Source organism: Sphaerodactylus townsendi, linkage group LG04 (assembly GCF_021028975.2).
Source record: "Sphaerodactylus townsendi isolate TG3544 linkage group LG04, MPM_Stown_v2.3, whole genome shotgun sequence".
Lineage (NCBI taxonomy): Eukaryota > Metazoa > Chordata > Lepidosauria > Squamata > Sphaerodactylidae > Sphaerodactylus > Sphaerodactylus townsendi.
Genome location: NC_059428.1, coordinates 149,097,166 through 149,117,072, shown reverse-complemented (window position 1 = coordinate 149,117,072; position 19,907 = coordinate 149,097,166). Strand labels below are relative to the sequence as shown.

Sequence of the window (19,907 nt, the reverse complement as noted above, 5' to 3'; positions counted from 1 at the left end):
ATCAGACACCAGTACGCCTCCCGAATGTCTCAAAAGGTCCCTCTGATCCGGTGATCCCTGAGGCAGTTAAGTTGGACCACTTCAGAAGACAGGAAGGGGGCTTGTGGTTTGGTTTCCTATCTGCATCTTTTTTTTAATCTGTGGAGGAGAATCCCAGCTCACCTGCTGACCCCTAAACCACCCCCAGAACAAGCCCCACAGATGAACGGGCATTTTCTCCCCAGTGCGGCTCCTATTTCCTGAGGGCAGCAGCGCCAGGCCTCAGGCCCCCTTCGCAGAGGCGGGCTTCCCCGCCCGAGAAAGAGTTCCCTCTCGGGAAGATAAAGAGCTGAAACAGAAGTGACCCAGATTCTGCTTGGCACAGGAGCCAGGGCCAGCCCTGCGCATACATTTCCCTGGCCATGAGAGCGCACGGCTCGGCGGGGGCGGGGGGGAAGAGAGCAGGGAAAGGAGCAAGATGGATGCATCATTCTCCACAGCACGAGAGCCAAAGGCAGGCCTCTCTGGGGGAACGGGGCTCCCTCGATGCGTGCAATGTCTCTGCTCCCCAAAAGAACCCTTCCCTGCTTTGCATCTCAGATCAGGTTTGTCACAGTGCTCCAAATGCCTAAGGGCAGGAGACGAGGGCTACAATTTCTCCCACACTTTGGACATGCTCATGAAGTAGATGCAGTTCTGGGGCTGGGGTCAGTCCCAAAGATTTTCCAGGCCACCACACCCATTCAAAATTAGGGGCTGTGAAATAGAGACCCAGAGAAGCAGAGAAAACAGGCTGGGGGGGGGGGGGGGCAAGAGCCACACCCAGGGGGTGGGGGGAGGAGAAGAGGTGCCCCCCCTCCAGCATCTCTTGTCAACAAACCCCCCCCCCCATGCTCCTTTTCTGTGATGTTCTATTTGACATTTTTATTACTGCCATCAGCTCTGAGCACCAAGTTTTTGGCAGGAAAGCACAATAAACGAGGAACACGGTGACCAGAGACTTCCTGAGCAGCTGAGAAAGAACCCCTCCCTCCCAGCCCCAGAAGGAACAGCTGCCACCGGGCAGGCTGGCAAGAGCACCTGTGGAAGAGGAGGCTGCCCTGCCTGCGGGAAGCGCACGAGAAGAGCTCCATCTCTTGGCGGAAAGGCTTCCTCACACCCAGGGAATGCAGCTCCCCCACCGGCCAATGTGGAGAGGCCCAGGAATGAATCCACAGCAGCCAGAAATTGCTTGGAGCGCCCCAGACAGTCAGTCAGCAGGGGGGGCTGGCCGGAAAGATGCAGCAATCATTTGCTGATGCATAGCCAGGCTGTCTCTCGCCTCAAGAGCAGCACCACGCTGGATCTTGGATGCGGATGCTGGAAATATTTTGGGGCCGTCAAGCTGCAATAGAGATCTTCTCTAAGAAAGTTCCCTACTTCTGCAATGCCCCCCCTCCCTCCTCTTGAACGTCTTTGCTGATAAATGCAGAGGGGCAGAGAGGGAGGGGCAGGCAGGAACCTTTCATCTGAGTAAGAGCTCTTTTCAAAAATCCCCCAAAATGCACACCAAAGAATCGTGCTGTTTCCCTTCTGCTCTAGGGAACCAGCCATATTATTGTGGCAACGGGAGCCATTACTGGAATCCCTGCTCAGACGTATCTGCACGCCCAACAACCAGCGCGCCTGCTTTACCACAGATCTATCTGCATGCCCAGCGATCCATCGACAGAGCCCCGCACTAAGGAAACGGGCGCAAGAACTTTTCTGAAGATGCACACAGTGTTAAGAACTGATGTTGGGCCTCCTGAGAGGACAGCAGCTGCTGCCAGGAACCACAGCTGGCAGGGGGCAAACAAGAGGGGACCCGGAGGATGCTGAGCTGGGAGAGAGAAGGGAAGGTAGAGGGAAGGAAGCTGGCAGGCTGCGACTCTGCCTAATGGACACGGCCTGATCGTGGGGTTTCTAGTGCTTGGTTGTTGTGGGCTTTCCGGGCTGTGTGGCCGTGGTCTGGTACCAAACCATGGCCACACAGCCCGGAAAGCCCACAACAACCAGTTGAGTCCGGCCGTGAAAGCCTTTCTGGCGCTTAGTGTTTCCCCTTTTTGCAGAGAAGCTTTCCTTTTGGCTGGTGACATATTGAGAGGCTGGGGGTTGATAATGCTGGAAAAAGGAGTCGTGGAGCCAAATTATCCTCCCTTTTGGCCAGCATTCGAACTGAAGCCCAGGAACAGAAGTGTCAACACAGCAAGGGGCCCTGGGAACCCACCTTGTGCATGCTGGATACCCAGAGCCGTATTAAATGAGAACAACTCTTCGAAACCACGTACAATAAATGCATTTCGGCCAAATTTCCTTAGAAAAATACTTCTGATTTTATTATTCATCTCCACAATCACAGAAGCGCTCCGTTCTGTACAGGAAGGGGAAAAAAGGGCTCCCAAACAACACAACTTGGAGGTACCCAACCAAAGAGGCCCAGAAGCAACAGACAGCCCCTCTGTGTGGGCACAGCAACAGCTGTCAATCACAGCATCAGAGCCAGAGCAACGCTGCAGAGGCCAGAGAGGCGGGCTGGCCGGAAACTCATCCGCTTCCCCCACAGCACAAGGCGGGGGGGGGGGGCACACACGATGGCTGCTCTTTAGGGAGGGGGCAGGTGAGCCAAGAGGAGAGGAGTGTGTTTCCCTAAGCAGGAAGGGAGAGCTGGCTTGAGTCGCACAAGCTGTCACACAGGGCAAGTCCCCAGTCTCCCTGCCCCATGCACTTTTTGGAGACTGCAGCAGCAGAGAGAGCATTCCTCTCGGGGGAGGCCTTGGGAAGCGGGGTGGGGGGGGAGGTCCTGCTGCATCAGCATTGTGCTGCTGGATTCTGCACAGGTGCCCAGGCAGGCAGCCAAGCGCTGAGGGATCCGCCACACTGGCTGCTTCGGGGCGTTTTCTCCACTGCACAGAGAACCAGAAGCCTCACCAAGAAAAGGGGTCTTGGGAGAGCCAATAGCGAGGACTGTTTGCGTTATTCTAGCCACGCACCCCTCCCACCCCCCAGGTGAAGCCATTCCTCTGCCCATGTGGATCAGCTGGCCGAGGCCAAAGACTCCCTGGAGAGAAAGAGCACAGGCCCCTCCTGCCTTGAGAGTCCTGCACCCCCACGGGACGAGGAATGTTGCCGGGCCAACGTCTTCACATGCGTGGCTGAGAAAAGCTGCATCTCACAGGGGTCAGGCTGAAACTTGGGGGTTGCCCTAGGCCAGAAGAATGAGAAATGCAAGATCCTTTCTCCTTCTCTCTTGTCTCAGGCCCAAGTCATCATTCTAGCGATTGGATGAATTTAAAAAATACAAGGAAAGGGGTGGCGTGGGGGAAAGCCATCATTAGGAGGCGGCGGCGGCGGCAGAGGCTGGGAAGGAATCTCCTGGGTCCTCTTACCTCCCAGCCCTCAAAACTCAGCACCTGCTGCTCGTGGTGCTCAGGAAGCTTTCTGCTCTCTCAGGCGAGGGCTGTACCGCCAGAGAGGCCACGTCACCTGCGCACCCAGGGCAGGCCCCCAGTAGAGAACAGCTTGCTTACCGCCTTCTTCAGGAGGGCAGCCCTTCCTGGCATATGGGACGGCACGGTGCCACTGGGAAAGACGCCCCCATGGGGAACTTAAGTCAGGCCTCACCAGTTCCTGGTCTGGGCATGGAAGAAAGGTGGAAGAAAAATGAAGGCCAGGCGTCCGCCACTGGGAGTCTCAGGGTTACCCTTCTCCTAGCCAGAAATACAGAAAAGTATGTTGCCTCTGGCCCTTCCAGATGGTTCCCTCCCCCCTCCCAAATTTGTCACCAGCTCTTGTGGTCTACAGTGCTATTATTCTGGGATTGGGCCTAGCGGTCATTTGTTGTCAAGATGGAAACAGACTCCATGAAAAGAAATAAAGTGCACTTCCAAGTCCCACCCCCTCCCCCGCAGCCACAAACCTTCCCCCCTCCCCATGGAGGAGGATCTTCCAAGTCAAACAAAGAACACCGAAGCAGCCGACCCAGAGGACGGTTCCCAACGAGCCCCTTGCAGCCCGGCTGCGTCCCCTAGAGGGTCTTCTTGGGCCGAGCGTTGAGGCGGATGACTTCCCTGAAGTCGCGGACGAACTCACGCAGCCGGTCCAGGTGCGGGTTGACGTTCTCCTCCATCCACTCCTCGACCGTGTCTGGGAAGTAGACGGCCTCCATGTGCGAACGCAGGGTTTGGATGAAGTTCTCCCAGTCCTCGTGGACCCTGGGAGGGGGAGTTGGGGGCAAAGAGGCCCGGTGTTAGAGCCGAAGGTCAGTTTCAGACGAGGATCTGGGAGATCCAGGTTCAAATCCCCACACCTGCCCTGGAACCTTGCTGGGTGACGTTGGGCTGGTCACACACTCTCAGCCCGACCTACCTGACAGGATTGTTGTGAGAATAAAACGGAGAAATAGGGGGGCCACCTTGGGTCCCTATTATGGAGAAAGGTGGGGTACACATTTTATTTGTTCAGCTATGTGTTTTATTTGATTTGTACACCGCCCTTTGCCTTACAAACTCAGGTTAGCGGAAGTAGATAAATGAAATCAATAAACACTTGGGAGGTTGTGGGTTCTAATCGTTGAACTCCTGCACGGTCAGGATATCTCAGGGAGGACCTCTTTTCCACATGAACCATCTGGTCCTCCCCTGGGCCTGACTGGGAAGCAGTCACAAGACCCTAAAGGCCCTGCAGTGTCTGATCCATGCAGCTCCCTTCCTTGGGGGGGGGGGGGTCCCCGGACTCCCCTTTGTCAGGTCTTCAGGAGGGCAGCAAATGCCCTGTTTATTTGGCACGAGGGGACTGTTATCCTCTCGTGATGATTCTATTAACCACTCTGGTTTTAATGGGGCTGTTTCATTATCTTTTCTTGTGGTTGTAAAAGATGGTATTCACAAGCAGAGGACCCTTGTGGCATTATGGGAAAGATAGTTGGGTGGGAAGGAACTAGGAAATATCTCCCATTCCAAATTTCCAGGGTGCCATAAATTCTTTGGGGGCTGGACAGGGGCCTTTCCCTCCCCCCAGCCTTGGTTAAAAAGAAATGTTTTGGCTGGGTAATAATAATCGTATCATTTACTGGGACCTCTGCCTCTTGGAGCTCACACGTAGCAGGTACATAATTTTGGGAAAAAAACAATGTTGCTTTCCAGGCCAACACATTTCTATTCTCCCCGCCAGCTGCAAGCACCCCCGCCCCCAATTCCCCAGTTCAGACTGCATCATGGGAAAGAAGAAGAGTTTGGATTTATACCCCACTTTTCTGTCCTGTAAGAAGACTCAAGGTGGCTTACAAGCTCCTTTCCCTCCCTCTCCCCACAACAGACACCTTGTGAGGCCGGTGGGGCTGAGAGAGTCTTGAGTTAACTATGAGTGGCCCAAGGCCACCCTGCAGGCTTCATGTGCAGGAGCAGGGAAACAAACTCGGTTCACCAGGTAAGAGTCCACCGCTGTCAACAACGACACCACGCTGGGTCATCCCTCACCGACCAGAGTGAGAAAGACCCCGTTTCCAGCTGACCCTCCCCACACAACCTCTTTTCCTTTCAGCTTTTTTCAAACGACTTTGATGCATTTCTTTGCTTGCCTGTAAGCTCTCTCCGCATGCGTTGCATGCTGGTTGCCGAACAGGTGCTTTCGGTGATATGGGCTAAACCATCCCTTAATGGAACTGAGGGGGGGGCGGGGCGGCAGGGGGAAAGAGAGACAAAAATCACCATTAGACTGCTAAGGGGGCCAAAGCACGGGGGAAAGCGCTCCTCTGCTAACCAGCCCACTCCACCCAAAGATGAGTCCCTCTGAGGGCACCAGCAAATCCAGACCTTTGGCTTGAACTGATCTCACCCGGGTGACTGCAAGAGGGTTTTTAACAGGGGGAATGAGCAGGGATCTGACATACTCTAAGCCAAGCAGAGCGGCTGAGCAAATGGGAGGTGGGGGGCTGGACGGAGCAGCGCAGATTTGCTTTTGGGGGCAACCTGGGAGAGGCAGCTTGCTGCTCTGACTTCCCTGCCCCCCCAACATCACCCCCACCCCCACGCTGCCTCCGAGTCATCTTCCCTCCCAGCCACCTGAGATGTCTTTCTTCTGGCAGGAAGGACCGGAAGGGACCTGGGCTTGCGGCAGGGCAGGCAGGGCAAGCAGGGCCGCAGCCTCCAGAGAGGCACAGTTAACCCAGCAGCGCCCCCGGCCCTTTGCTCTGGCCCCTCCCCCCACCCCTGTAGAGAATGGCTACCTCTCCTCTTCCAGGACTTTGAGGACAGAGTCTTTCAGCTGGCTGTTCACCTGCTCAACCATGCGATAGATATCCAAGCCGGGGAAGGCCCCGCTGCCCACACTGGAAGACACAAAGGGGTTGGGGTTGGGGGGCTGAGTTTTAAGCTGGCTCAGCAATCGGGACAGGGGCAGAGAGAAAAGGGCTGCAAACGACCCCCCTGCCCAGCCACCCCGACGCACCACTGGCCCCTCGGAGCAGCCACTTAGGCCTTTTGGGTGACTCTGCCGAATCGGGAATGCAGGAAACACGAGCACGAGGCTGAACCCAGGCTTCTTTCACGAGTCGCCATAATAAGCCAGCCGTGACTTGCCGGTGCTTTCCCCTTCCAAGGTCTCAATCCACAGTTTACCAAGCACCATATTTGGGGGCCATTCGGCAAAAGGCCCTGAGCACCCCCCAAGAGGAGAAGCAGAGAATTGGGCTGGACTTCTCTGGTGGTCCCTACCTGAGAATTAACTAGGGCCAACCTTGCTTAGCCTCTGAGATCTGACAAAATTAGGCTAGTCTGGGCCACCCAAGTCTGACGCCCTACAGGTAGCTAAGGTGCCTTCTCTCAGTGTGGCTTGGCCAACGTCTCTGCTTGCTCCCTCCTTACTTAACACAAACAGGACACCTGAGGCTGCCTGATCCTGAGCCAGAGCTTCCAGCCATTCAAGTCAGTGCTGTCTACTCTGACGGGCAGCAGCTCTCCAGCGTCTCCGGCTGAGGACTTTCACATCAAGCTGGGATGGGTCCAGAGGAGGGCAACCAAAATGGTCAAAGGTCTGGAATCCAAGCCTTAGGAGGAGAGACTGAGGGAGCTGGGGATGTTCAATTTGGAGAAGAGAAGGTTAAGAGGGGACATGATGGCCATGTTTAGATATCTGAAGGGATGTCATGTTGGTGAGGGAGCAAGCCAGTTTTCTGCTGCTCCAGAGACGAGGACCAGGAGTCATGGGTTCAAGGGGAAAAGATTCCACCTAAACATCAGAAAAAACTTCCTGACCGTCAGGGCTGTTCGACAGTGGAATGCACCACTTCAGAGTGTGGTGGAGTCTCCTTCTTTGGAGGTTTTTCAAGAGAGGCTGGATGGCTGGATGAGAATATGTTAGGAGTGCTTTGACTGTGTGTTCCTGCATGGCAGGGGGTTGGACTGGATGGTCCTTCTTGGGGTCTCTTCCAACTCTATGATTCTATGACCACCTGCTACCTGACCGTTTCAAGTGGAGATGGTGGAGATTGACCCTGGGACCATCTGCATGCCGACAAGATGCTTTATCCCGAGCCACAGCTGATCTCATCGGCCCCGGCTTTGCCCCCAATAGCCAGGAGGGAAGTGGCCCCCCACTCCACTCACCAGGTGCTCTTCTCCAGCTGCAGGCTCTGGAAGCCCAGAATCTCCAAGACCTTCTTTTTGGCGGCTTCATTAAACCCACCTGAGGGGGAGGGGGAGGGGGTGGGCGGGAAGAAAAGCCACCCATCATTTTGCACAGGTCTGGCAAGCGTTGGAATGCAGGGTTCAGAACCACCTCGCAGGGGCGGCAGCGGGGCGAAGAGCTGAGCTTCTCGCTGCAATTTCTCCCGCCTTTCTTTTAAGCAGCACTTTTTCCCCATGCAAATTCAGCTGGCAGAACGGCTTCCTCAAAGGTGAGAAGGGCGTGGGGAAGAGAGAAGCTAACTTTTTCCTCCCTTGCTGTTTTCTCACTGGCAATCTCAACCCCCCCTGACTCCGCCACAAACCGTTTCTTCCCCCAAACGATGGAGCTAACTTTCTCCAGTGAGAAAGCAGTTGGGGAGGTAAAGATTAGAGCCCCCTGCCCACCCCTTGTTCCCTGGGAACCTAAAATGCTGAGCAGAAAGACAGGAAAATCATATTTTAAACAAACAAATAAATAAATCAGTCTGCCAGCAAAGATTTTTAACAATCCTTTTCACCAAGCCATCTTGACATGCCCCTGAGCCCTGCAGATCTAGAACCACACTCTGATGCAGAAAGTCGCATCTCCTATCTTTAGAGAAGATTTGCCCACCCAATCCCAGACCACCGATGCTTCACGCTAGTCACGAATACAGCACGAATAAGCGAATATAAGCATATAAGTCCCGCACAGAGTTTGGCCACAGTCCTTTCTGGTAAGCAGCTACTCTTCAGGGCTGGGAGCAGCGAAAAACCCCTTCCCAATACCCACTGCCCACCACCCTGAAATCCTTTTCGTGGGTGTTGCTAGGACCTGAATGCAGGACCTATGGCTCTTCACGTCAAGAGGGTGCCTTACCTGTGAATCATGGCCCTTCCCTTAAAAACAAACAATGCCATTCACCTGTTCAGGGATCACCTTTTATTGAGCTCATTCGTCACTGGGGGTTAGGAAGTGACTCTCCCCTGCCTCAACCAGGCAGCACAACCTGACACAAAATGCACCCTCCTCCCGCCACTGCCCCGCGGGTCCTGACTCCTTTCTGCAGGATTTGCAGGCAGGATGAAAGTAACCTGGAACAACCTCCCTGTTTTCCTCTCTCTGGAAAGTTGCCGCTGCCGCCATACCTCAGGCTGAGCAGCACAGGGCAGTCCCTTCCGGCCCACGTCTCCCACATTTGTTCCCAGCTCAGCCCCCTCACCATTCACCAGAGTCTGCAGACACACAGCCAGGGACGGGATGCCAACAGGAAGAAGTTCACACAGGGCCGAGTAGTGGTCGTACCTGGGGAGCAGAGGGGGAGAGAGGTCAGCTGTTACACTGTGGGGTGGGAGGCTAAAGGGTTTCCCACCTGCAGCCCCAGGGAGTGTGACTGTGGTGGTGCTCTTCACCAAAACCCACTCAACACGCATCCAGACGACCTTCCTTTCGCTTGGTTTGACCCTGTGAAGCTGCAGCAAATATCCTTCTGATTCAAGCCCCCCCTTGAGAAGAAGAGGAATTTGGATGTATATCCTGCTTTTCTCAACTCTTAGGAGTTCTCAAAGCAGCTTACAAGCTCCTTCCCTTCCTTTCCCTGCAACAGATGCCTTGTGAGGCAGTGGGGCTGAGAGAGTTTGCAGAGGACTGGGTCTGGTCCAAGGTATTCATGTGTAGGAGCAGGGAAACAAACCCAGTTCTCCAGATGAGAGTCCACCACTCTTACACGTTATACCTCACTGGCTGTTGGTAGGCGGAGGAATAGGGGCAAACCCTTCCGAGATCACAGACCCCGTCTCTACACACATGCTAAAGGCCAGTTTGACAAACCCTGTTTTTTCCCAAGCAGCTCCAGTCTCACCAGAGGGGCCCGCTGTGAAGACTCTATTTGGGTGGAAAGGCGGCACACAAACGCCCAGAACCCGCCGATTTTTATCAGAGTTCCAGCCCCTATTTCCCTGCCAGGACCTAGGCCTGGAATACGTGCAGGAGCTAGAATGACTCTCTGAATGCTATGGGGTGCTTTGCAGAATAACTGCAGGCAGTTCTCAGAGGCCAGAAGTGGGGGGGGGGGCCCTTCTCCTGTGATCCCCACGGGATGTCGATGGCAGAACGCGAGCTCCCTGGCCACCGCCAGCCCTTCCCAGAAGACCCAGCGTCAGGCCTCGCCTCTGCCAGCCGGTCAGCGCGATGCCCTGGAGCCTCGTGGAGGGGGCCTTGGCCACGGACCGCATGACGCTCAGCCACTGCAGGTGGTTCTGGAGGTGATGGTGCAGAGGGGTCCAGGCCTGAGCAGGGCCGGTGGTGCCTTTGAAGGCGCTGGCAAACCAGATGGTCTTGAAGCCACACTCGGCGTATTTGGAGACGTATTTCCCTGCAAGGAGGAAAGGCAAGAGACCACGGCCGTCATAGTGTGGCACGCCCGCTCCGGTTATGTTTCGGGTTAGTGCCAACTGCTGCCCAAGGTGCTTCACAGCGCTTGGAAATTCTGCAAGTGCATCACCTACGAGCAGCCCCTCAGGAAATTCAGCCTCCATTTTCAAAGGCTCTTAAGATCCACTTACTTGGGAGAAAGGCCCATTGTGTTGTGGGGGCTTTACTTCCACAAAGGCAAGTACTGAGAGCAGCTCAAACATATGGGAACATTGCATGCCAAAGCCTCGGAGAGAGGACCACAGGAGTGGCTGAGGAAGCCCCCGAGTGAGTCCTTTCCTCGGGAATAAACACAGGCCCACAACTACTGAGACAGCCCTTGATCCGACAACCTTGTGCACACACACTGCCTGGTGGAACTCTCTGTCAGTTGACACCAGCGCCCTGCAGAACCTTAAACAGGTCTGTAGAGCCTACAAGACAGAGATGTTCCACCAGGCCTTTGGATGAGGCCATCCATCTACCCACCGTCTGTACACATTCTATTGGCCGGCCTCCCTCCCACCCACCCGACTGACCAACCGACCGACCGACCAACCAAATGCTATTGGCTAACACATACAACGTATTTGGCGCTGCTCCCCTCCTTCTCCCCAGGCTGAGACGGTCCTCAGACAAGAGGGGGGGGGGTGTCGAGATGGGGGAGGCGGGTTTTTCATAGGACTGCTTATTGTTTTGCCATCTTTTAGGGTTTTAGGAAGAGATATCACTTTTCTTGTTTTATATTATGTATTTTAGCATGTCTGTAGGCTGCCCTGCGCCTGGCCTCTGTCAGTTAGGGCAGGATATAAATAAAATCTAATAAATACACATAAAATAATAAACACACATATAAACACACCCCACCTGCCCCATTACCTATTTGTTGTGCATCAAAGTTTGGAGCATAAAACCATAACATGGGAGAAGCGTGCTGGGCGATACCGGAGTCTGCAACACAAAAAATACACAAAAGGTGGGAGGAAATTAGCTTCCTCAAACAATGCCTTATGGATTAGAACCTTCCAGCCCAAGGGTCTGGAAGGCCATTTCGAACCAAGGCCGATTCCCCACTGGAAATTAAATGTAGTTTAAACCAAGTTTAAAAATGAACTGCATCAGGGTTTCAAACTCCTCACTGCCGGGATCTGCGTCACTCTCCAGGGCGGGAAAATAGCGAGGATTAGCCCCCCCGCCCCCGAGACAGAAAAGAACTGTGGCAACACAAAAAGTTGTACTTCCAACTTGGTACGGCAAAAACACAAGGGGGGAGACGAGTGACAGAGCCGGGAAGAAACCCCCTTCGTCGCTCAAGCAGTGAGGAGGCATGCCTGAAACCTCTTTTTTTCATGTGAGTTCCATGCGACTAATTGTCCGTGGGGAATCGACCCAATACTCAAATGTCTGCCTTCTTTGCCTCTGCGTGTTCTTGTCTCCTTTTAAACATTCTCTCTCTTTCAGATGCTTCCTTTGGGTCTCCTCTCTCTGGGCCATCCCTCCTTCCACGCTTGTGCCTTCTTAACCTGCCCCCGCCCAAGACCCACAATTCCCTGGGCTCCCACCTCTTCTCCCCATCTTTTTTGGAGACCTCCCAGCACCCCCTTCTCTACAATCAGAGCCGCTCAGCCCTTCCGTGACATCAGAGCAGCTCAGCCTCTCTCTGCAGGGGACTTCAACTCCGCGGCTGTGCAGGGGTCAGAGCAGCCAGAGGCTCACCTTGGACAGCTGCCACGCTGACCTTGCGGAGCATGTCGTCCCACATGAGCACCTGGAACCCCCAGTCCTGGCTGGCAATGAAGTCCACCACCTCCCGGATGTGGTTCAGGAACATCTTGCCCACGTCGCCGGCATTGCGGCTCAGCCAGTTCTTGGAATCCATCCCCTCCCCTAAGTGGAAGACCTGGGAAGAGAGGAAAGGGGACTCAGGGGTCACTGGGGTGGGTCACGGGCTGGCCTGGACCCAGGTGGGGTCAGGGGGCTCAACGGCCCTGCAAGAAAGTAGGAGGTTGGTGTGGGTGGGGGAGAAGGGGGCTCCCCTTACCTCATCGGCCCCAATGTGCACCCAGCTGGAGCGCCTGTGCTTGCTCAGCACCTGGGTGATCAGGGCCTTCAGAACGGCCAGCGTCTCCGGGACGTGGGGGTTGAAGCTGTTGGGGAATCGCTCCACCTCCCGCAAGTGCCGGTACTTGTCGTGCTTCAGGATGAACTGCGAGAGAGCAGCAGAGGGGATGGGCGAGGGAGCGGGGCTGGAGTGCGTTTGCAAGGGAACTCCAGGAGAAGGGACCTGCCTGCGGCTCCTCCGTCCTCGCTAAGAGCCTCTTTGCCTGCATCTGCCATTCAAGGCCCAGGGGCAAAGTCAACTGGGAGGGGGGCAGAAAGGGCGCTGACCCACAGCCATGCCCTGCGGGATCTGCCCCTCGCCCTGCTTGTTCACTTAGGTCTCCCAAGGTCTCCTCAGTTTCCTGCATTCCCAAACCCCCCCGTGAACTGTTTGTTCACAAGAGCAACCGGCATCCAGCACATGGAGCCAGAACTGGCCTGACCAGATTTGAAGCCAGCTTCTCCCACCTCCGTGGCTAGTTGGCCACGGAGACCACAGTAGGGCTCTTCTGGCAGAAGCCACAGCTGGCCAGGGGTCAGCGGAGAAGGAGGATCCACTTACCTCCACGTGCCCAAAGGTCTGCACCAGCGGGATCACCTCCAGCTTATTGATTTCAGCCAGATTCTGGATCCTCTCAACATCCTCTTCGCTGTCAAGAGACGGGAGTGCCGGTCAGCACAGGACAGCCCTTGGAACCAGCCAGCCAGCCAGCCAGCCTCGGGCGGGGGTGCCAGGCCGGCCAGCCACAGGGCCCAAAGCCAGAGCCGGTCCAAGTAGGAAGCCAGAGCACCTCTAAGAAGAGGATGGCCGGGGAGGCTAACAGCCCCCTCTCATAGGACCTGGGAAGCTAAGAAGCACCAGCCTTAGTTATACCCTGTTCAGGATAAGGACGACAGGAGATGTGTGAATTCATCTGCCACTTCCTGGACCATCTTTCTCCTGGAATGCTTTGCTTGGGTCCTAGTGCCTACCGAGTTCTGTCCTCCGCAAGGCACTAGGACCCAAGTGGAGCATCCTGCAACAAAGATGGTCCAGGAAATGGCAGATGAATTCACACATCTTTATGCTGAACAGGGTAGTGCTCAGGTGGGAGACCCCCGTGGAAGTCCAGGGTCACTTTGCTGCGGCAGGCAACGGCAAACCCCTCTGCACTTCACCGGCCTTGAAAACCCTACAGGGCCCTGCTAAGCCAGCTGCAAATGGCCAGCCAGGAGAGGAAAGGAGACCTCACACAAAGACACAGGAAGTTCAGAAGGGCTTCGCGACTGGAAAAGCGGACAATCTTCTCAACTGCTCTTCTTCCTCCGAATTCCACAGGCTGGGAGGCCGCATCGGAGGACAACCTTGGCCTCAGTGCCCTCTTGTTGGACCTCCAGAGGAATTGGGTGGCCACTGTCTTGAGAAGCACTTGGCAGGCCTCTGCTGCCTGATCCAACAGGGGTCTCCTGACATTCATGTCACGTGACCCTTCTCTATCTTGCAAACCAAACAGGCAGCCTCTTGGAAGATCTCCTCATCAGTGAGGACACTCGGCCATCCCAGCCCCCCCTACTCCCCCAAAAACATTCCTGCTTACCTATAAGCATATGGAGACTTCAAAACTTCCAGCTCTCCCTTGAATGGAAACATGTCCTCATATTCAATGAGGATCCCGTTGGCGCCCAGTTTGGAGAAGAGCGGGAAGACCTGCGGAGGAACAGGAATACGACCGGTCCCGCTTCCTCATGCCACAAAAGAACCGCCATTCTCTGGCTGCGGGCTGGGAGAAGTCACATCGCTGGCTGGGCACCCCCTCTGTGCCTGGGGTGGCAGACCCCCCCCCAAAAAAAACCCCACCTTTGGACAGCACTTTAGTGGGCAAAGAAACCTAACATCAGGTGGGATGGCAAGAAGCGTCGCCACCTGAGAACGCCTGCAAATCACACCGCTGTCAGACGCGCAAGAAGAGACGCAAGGGAAACGTTCTGCGCCCTCCCTCCCCTCTCCTTGCTCACCTGCTCCAAATAAGACACTTTGGGGGCTGCCCCCTTGAGGTCAAGATGCACCAGCCGCATTTGGGTGGTGCTGAAATCCCAGACCGGCTGCTTCCGACTCTCTTGCCCCGCAGCGGCCACCTTGGTCTCCAGGAGCGCCGGCAACCCATCCCAGGGCTTGGCAGACTGCTTGAGCTCCCCGGCTTTGCCCCAGAAGCCGCTCTCCCCGCTAGTGTCTTTGCGCTGATCCAGTGTGAAGCTGCATGTGTGGAAACAGGGGGTGAGCGGACATCCCCTGCCTGTACGACCCCTTCCAGGATGCCCAGAACAAATCTGGCTCAAGATTTTTAGCCACTGATATTCTACCTCTTTTCACCGCTGACTCCCCAGGCTAGACTGCTTCCAAATATGGAGGTTCCATTTAGGTACCATGTTGAGAAAGAAGTTGTTTTCAGACCCAGAAGCCACATCCAACAGAATGTGTGTGTGTGTGTGTGTGTGTAGCAGTGGCGTAGTGTGCAGCAGTGTGTGTGTGTGCAGCAGCATGGCAGCAGGAGGCCAAGGAGCTCGTGGTATCTAATCTTGGAGGAACCGGCTTGATTCCTCAGCTTCCTGTCGGCCCTGCGCTGTGGAGGCTTATCTGGGGAATTCAGATTAGCCTGTGCACTCTCCCACACACGCCAGCTGGATGACCTTGGGCTAGTCACAGCTTCTTGGAGCTCTCTCAGCCCCACCTACCTCACAGGGTGTTTGTTGTGAGGGGGGAAGGGAAAGGAGATTGTAAGCCCCTTTGAGTCTCCTGCAGGAGAGAAAGGGGGGATATAAATCCAAACTCTTCTTCTTCTTCTTCATCCTACGTAGACATCCTTAGGAAGACCTTGTCTCACTAGTAAACTGAGTGCTAAATTAAACCTAATTTCCCCCCTCATTTTTTCTAGCCTAAAGGTCACCAGACCTTCAATTATACAAGAAAGCAGAACTCTGGGGAGGCAGAACAGCTGAAGGAAAGCAGAGCAGCCTCAGAGGCCAGGCTGCCTCTGGAGCAAATGACACGGCTCAGCACAGAAAAGCCCCAAGCGAGAAGCATCTGCTGCGTGCGGATCTCTTCCCGGGGCCAAGGATAATTCCCGGTTCCCCAGCAAAGACGGCCCCGCCCATGAGCCAGTCCAGGACGCCTGCCTAGCTGCAGGCAGAATTCTGGGAACACAAAAATACAGCCCAGCCCCTGCCGTTCTGCTGGGAATTGATGGCCTGGCATGTCCCATCCTCCCTCCAGTAGCTGCTCCGCCCAGCAAATCATAGCCACTGTTCCGTGGGACTGAATGGAACCAAACTTGCAGTTCACAAGTATGGAGTTTGCAGCTAGACAGTCTCTCAGAAGTCTATTGATGCCCCAATGACGTTTGGGGAGGGGGAAGCGACCCTCCCTTTCACCCAGTCCAAGAAGAGCTCAATCTGGCAGTTCTGCTCTCTGGATCACCCACAGGCTCTCCCCAGCTAGGGCCTTGCACGCCCTCCCCCTCCCCCAAGCACTCACCTGTCCCGGAAGAAAAACTTGAGGCCGGCCAGGGCGACCGTCAGCAGCACCACAATCCGCAGCAGATTCAGCTTCTGGTTGCGATGGAGCACCATTTCTGAGGAGAAGGGGAAAGAAGCTGTCGTTGCAGAGGGGCTGCGAGGCCAGAAGGAATGACAACGCGTGGAATCTCTTGCTAGAATCCAAGGTCCTTCCCCATTAAGCCTAAAGCCAACCTTATAGAGTGATCTATATGGACACTAACTGGGAGGAAAAGGTAACCCCCCCCCACCTCCACCTCCACCCCATGACACAATCCCTGTCTAGCTCCCCACCTCCGCCCCCCCAGCAAGTGCTATTTAAGAGGTGCAAGATCTGAACATTTTTCCTCCACTTGCTCAGGTCTGTTGAAAGAGGCCAGCCCGTCACCAATTAAGCCCCCGGCTCTTGATTGAAGCCTCCACATTCCTGCATTTGTTCCAGGTTAACTCCAATTCCCACATGCAGCAACACAGGCAAGGCTTCGGGGAGGGAGGAGGCCGAGGGAGGGAGGGAGCCGGAGCACCTGCAGCGTGGGGACGGGGCTCCGTGGCATCTCCATGGCACTGCATAGCTAAGAACTCCTGTGGGGATTGGCCCTGAGCCGGCTTGCTGGAGTTGGGTGCTGCTGAGCAGCACCAAGTGAAAAGCCGGAATTTGTTTGCAGGTTCAAAGGAAGCTGCTTCGGAAGAAAGCCGGAACTGTGCTGCCCGAGTAAACATCAAGGAGTCTGGTGGCCCCTTCCAGGAGCTACAGAAGCGAACGTACGTCTGAAGTCACCAGATATGTACACATAGAAGGGGGGGGGGGGATTTGAACCGCAAAGTTCACAGGTGGCCCTTTTCCCCAGAGCTTAGCAGCGCACAAGATAAGCACGAAGGCTGCTTCTAAGTGCGGCTCAGTGGCTGCAAATCACCTTCCCAGTGGCATTCACGTGAGCTGAGCAACTGCAGCGGGTGAGAAACTCTTCATCTCTATTTGAGCCCCGCTTAACAGAACGGGTGCATAATAATTCCACAGTTTCACGCTGGGGTGAAGAAGGACTCCCAGCCTTCAGATCGGCAGCAGAGCTTCAGATCAGATTGGAGCCTGTTGGGGTTTTTTTAATACGCCGAAGACTGTGTTTGCACAAAGCAGGCACGGTAGGATCCAGCCCAGGAACGCTCCTGCCACAATAACCTTATTATGACTCTTTAAGACATCACTCAAATTCATCAGGCCCTTCTGCTTCCAGAAGCAGCTGGCCCTTAGAAGGCTTGCACTCAGGACACATGGTTACTCCAAGGTACACTGCCTTGGGACAAGTAAGCTCCATTGAATCATCACAACTAACAGATCTGCCCTCCAAAACCTGTCTGATCTTTTTTTTCTTCAACCCCCCCCCCCCCCCCCCCCCGAAATTAGCAGATGCAACCACTTCCGTCACATCCTGGGCAGGGAGTTCTGCAAGCCAGCTACCTGATGTGTGTGAAGAAGCCGGCCTCCCTTGGCCTCCCTCGGTCCCTTGAACCTGCTGCGGCTTCACCTGCTGACCCTCCTGTTTCTGCTACTGTGAGAAAAACAACTTTCTCTGTTTGCAGAGGCCGACCACAACCTCTGTCCACTCAGAAACCACCGTGTGGCCAGAAGAGAGTGAAAATCCCGTCCACAGATACAGACCGAGGGCTCTTCTGTTCTCCGAGACCAACCCGGCACTTTTCACCACCCCGTCAAGGAAATAAACTGCGGCAGGGCGAAGGCGGCTTTCTTGGCTTTGCAGCAGGAGCTTCTGTCCGATGGAAAAAACACAGAGATCATGTAGGGGTGGGGATGGCATCATAAACAGGTTTTTCAGCAGCTCTGAGCATCAACTGATTTACTTAACTGTCCGGGAAAAACTGTGTTTTTATAGCAAACTTTGTACACACTGCCAGGGCCGGGCCAGCAGAGGAGCTGGCCCACAGAGCAGCAGGCCTCTGCTTTGTAAACCTATCTTTGGGGTTGTACCAGTTCTGCTGCATTTCCTTCTCCTCGCACAGCCCTGTGAAGTAGGCGAAGGAGCTGCAAGATTTGTAGTTCCCCCAGGGAATATTTCCGGATCTGGCACCATGCAAATTCACTCCTCGTTACCGCTCTGCAGGCCAATTCCTGACAGTCAGATATAAAGAAAGAGATTGGCCAAGGGGTCCTGAGCCAGCAGCTCAAATCCCACCTCCCTCAAATGCAGAGTCAACCCTACCTGAAAACAAGAATATGCCAGTTTGCAGCTGTCAGCTGAGCAAATGCACAATCAGGAGGGTCAGCAGGTAAAGCCACAGCAGGCTCAAGGGTTCAAGAGAGACCCAATGGAGTCTGGCTTCTTCACACACATCAGGTAGCTGGCTTGCGGAACTCCCTGCTACCAGACATGGCCATGGCCACTGGTTTTAGCAGGGGAGTGGATTAGAGGTATGGCGGATGGGGTTTTTGTGTGTGTGTGTGTGGGCTGTTAGCTATGATACCTTGCATGGGGTGAATTTTTATTGTCAGATGCCAGGTAGCTATCCACGGAGACTGCCTACAGGAACCAGTTTCTCACCCTGGTAGCTGTGGGCCTGCACTTCTATCCAGAAACCAGGGTTGTGTTCAAAGTCCATCAACGCAGCATCTTTGCAGACAGAAGCTGTGAGAACTGGTTGTGTCGACACCAGATCTCAAGGGATCAAAAGGACAAGAGGCCGCAGGTCACTTCTCAGAAGGCAGCCCAGGAAGCTCTCTCTGACCTCGGCCACCAAGCTCAGGAACACCCAAAGAAGGCATTTTTTGAGCAAGCAGCAGGTTTGGAAGTTGCACACTGATGGTCCCGAACAACCACTGCAACAGTTCATTTGGGCTTTTCTGCTGAGCTGGCAGGCAGAAGTCAACTGAAAGCAGCCTTGCTGGGCTTCTCCGCTGGATCTCTATCTGGGAAGGCTGGCAGACCCCCTGCATGGAGAACTTGCCCACGCAATCCTGTTTGTGGCTCCATCAGAAGCCCAGAGGTCACCCCCAAAGCCTGCCAGGCTGCTGCCCACCAGTCACAGAAAATGGTACCCTCTGCTCTGTGTGCTGCCTGGGATTCACCCAGCTAAGGGCATCCTTCTGAGCCCCCCCCCCCCAGGCAAAACCAGAGTCCATGGGGTGTCTCCTGTCCCCGCAGGCAGAGCAGACAGGCGAGATCAGATGGCGGCTCAGAAAGACACCTGCAGGCGGGAATTCTTGACCTGGTGCTGCCTCCTGCCAGTCCGGCTCAACAGAAGTCCCGGCAGCAGAGCCAGCGCTTTGCCTTTTGATTCTGTCCGCACCCCATAACCACCACACAGGCCTCAGATGCCCTGCAGACCACCCACCCACCCATTTTAGGATGCATCTAGGCAACTGGATTGGGGGTTAGCGGTTAGGGCCATATTCCCTCTCAATTCTGAGAGCCCAAAAACAGAACCAAGGTCCTTCGTCCCCCACCCACCCCCAGCAAGCAAGCAAGTAACCTCATGGTAGATCCTGGGAGGGCAACCCCAGTGGGCCTTGCTGCAGGGGGTGGGCGACCATTTTCGATATCCAAGCGACGCCTCCCCAGGGGAGCCCTCCCCCAGCCCCCACCTGCCCTTCCCCAGGGGAGTCCAGCAGCTCCTGAGCTCGAGGGGGCGGCCCCGAGCACGGCTCCTGGGGGGGGGGCTTTTCCGGCCGCCCCGCCCCCGACAGCAGCCCCTGATGTAGCCTGTTGCCACTACTAGGATATAGAGGTTGACTGCCCCTGAACATGGAGGTTCTCTCTGGCCAGTCCCCATGACCCCCATGGACCTGCCGGACCCCCTCTGCCTGTGGCCCCCCTCTTGAGGCAGGTTCACCCGCCTTTTCCGCTCACCTGCTGTGCTCCTCTGCGGCAGGTGAGGCCCCTTCCCCCACCTCTGCAAGGGGCTTCCCTACCGCGGGGGGAAGGCGGCTCTCCTGCCCCTCCTGCCAAGCCGGCCACGCGCAGGCGCCGGACGACGACCCAAAGCGCCGCCTGCGAGGCCCGCCGGGCCCATAACGGGGTACTCGGAACAGAACCGGGAGGATGACAGGGGAAGAGGCACGCGAGAGGCACTGCGCATGCTCAGCTGGGCGAGCGCCCTCTTCCTCCTCCGCGCCGGCAGGGGGCGCTGCGGTCCTCCTACCGGGCTTGGGGCGGGGGAGAGCACAGACCGGCCAGTCCTGCCCCGGAAGGCGCATGCGCCCCGCCACTCTC

The 19,907-nt window shown here is 55.5% G+C and overlaps 1 protein-coding gene across 6 annotated transcripts; it reads right to left on the bottom strand.

Annotated features, from left to right (window-relative positions):
- Positions 1–2,309: 2,309 nt before the first annotated feature.
- On the bottom strand, positions 2,310–19,777 carry LOC125432174 (hexosaminidase D-like). 6 transcript variants are annotated; one of them, XM_048495587.1, is made up of 16 exons: positions 19,545–19,777; positions 18,240–18,436; positions 17,141–17,450; positions 15,665–15,761; positions 14,149–14,386; positions 13,731–13,840; positions 12,716–12,803; positions 12,095–12,259; positions 11,770–11,953; positions 10,933–11,004; positions 9,811–10,015; positions 8,864–8,946; positions 7,602–7,680; positions 6,224–6,325; positions 5,555–5,659; positions 2,310–4,211 (listed from the first exon to the last, which is right to left on the bottom strand). In XM_048495587.1, exons 4-16 carry the CDS (start codon positions 15,757–15,759, stop codon positions 4,025–4,027), a joined length of 1,713 nt encoding a protein of 570 aa, XP_048351544.1. In that variant the 5' UTR covers positions 15,760–15,761; positions 17,141–17,450; positions 18,240–18,436; positions 19,545–19,777; the 3' UTR covers positions 2,310–4,024. The 6 variants fall into 6 exon arrangements, with proteins under 6 accessions (XP_048351544.1, XP_048351548.1, XP_048351543.1 ...); XM_048495591.1 differs by having other exon boundaries at positions 17,342–17,450; XM_048495586.1 differs by lacking the exon at positions 18,240–18,436.
- Positions 19,778–19,907: the final 130 nt, after the last annotated feature.

Bases quoted from the DNA above. Each gene is read 5' to 3' on its own strand.
- LOC125432174 (XM_048495587.1), bottom strand. From the start codon at position 15,759: ATGGTGCTCCATCGCAACCAGAAGCTGAATCTGCTGCGGATTGTGGTG. The intron at 12,804-13,730 runs GTAAGCAGGAAT...GTCTCTTGACAG, and splicing joins AAGTCTCCATATGCTTATAG to CGAAGAGGATGTTGAGAGGA. The intron at 5,660-6,223 runs GTAGCCATTCTC...CCCCCCCCTCAG, and splicing joins AAAGTCCTGGAAGAGGAGAG to TTCCATTAAGGGATGGTTTA.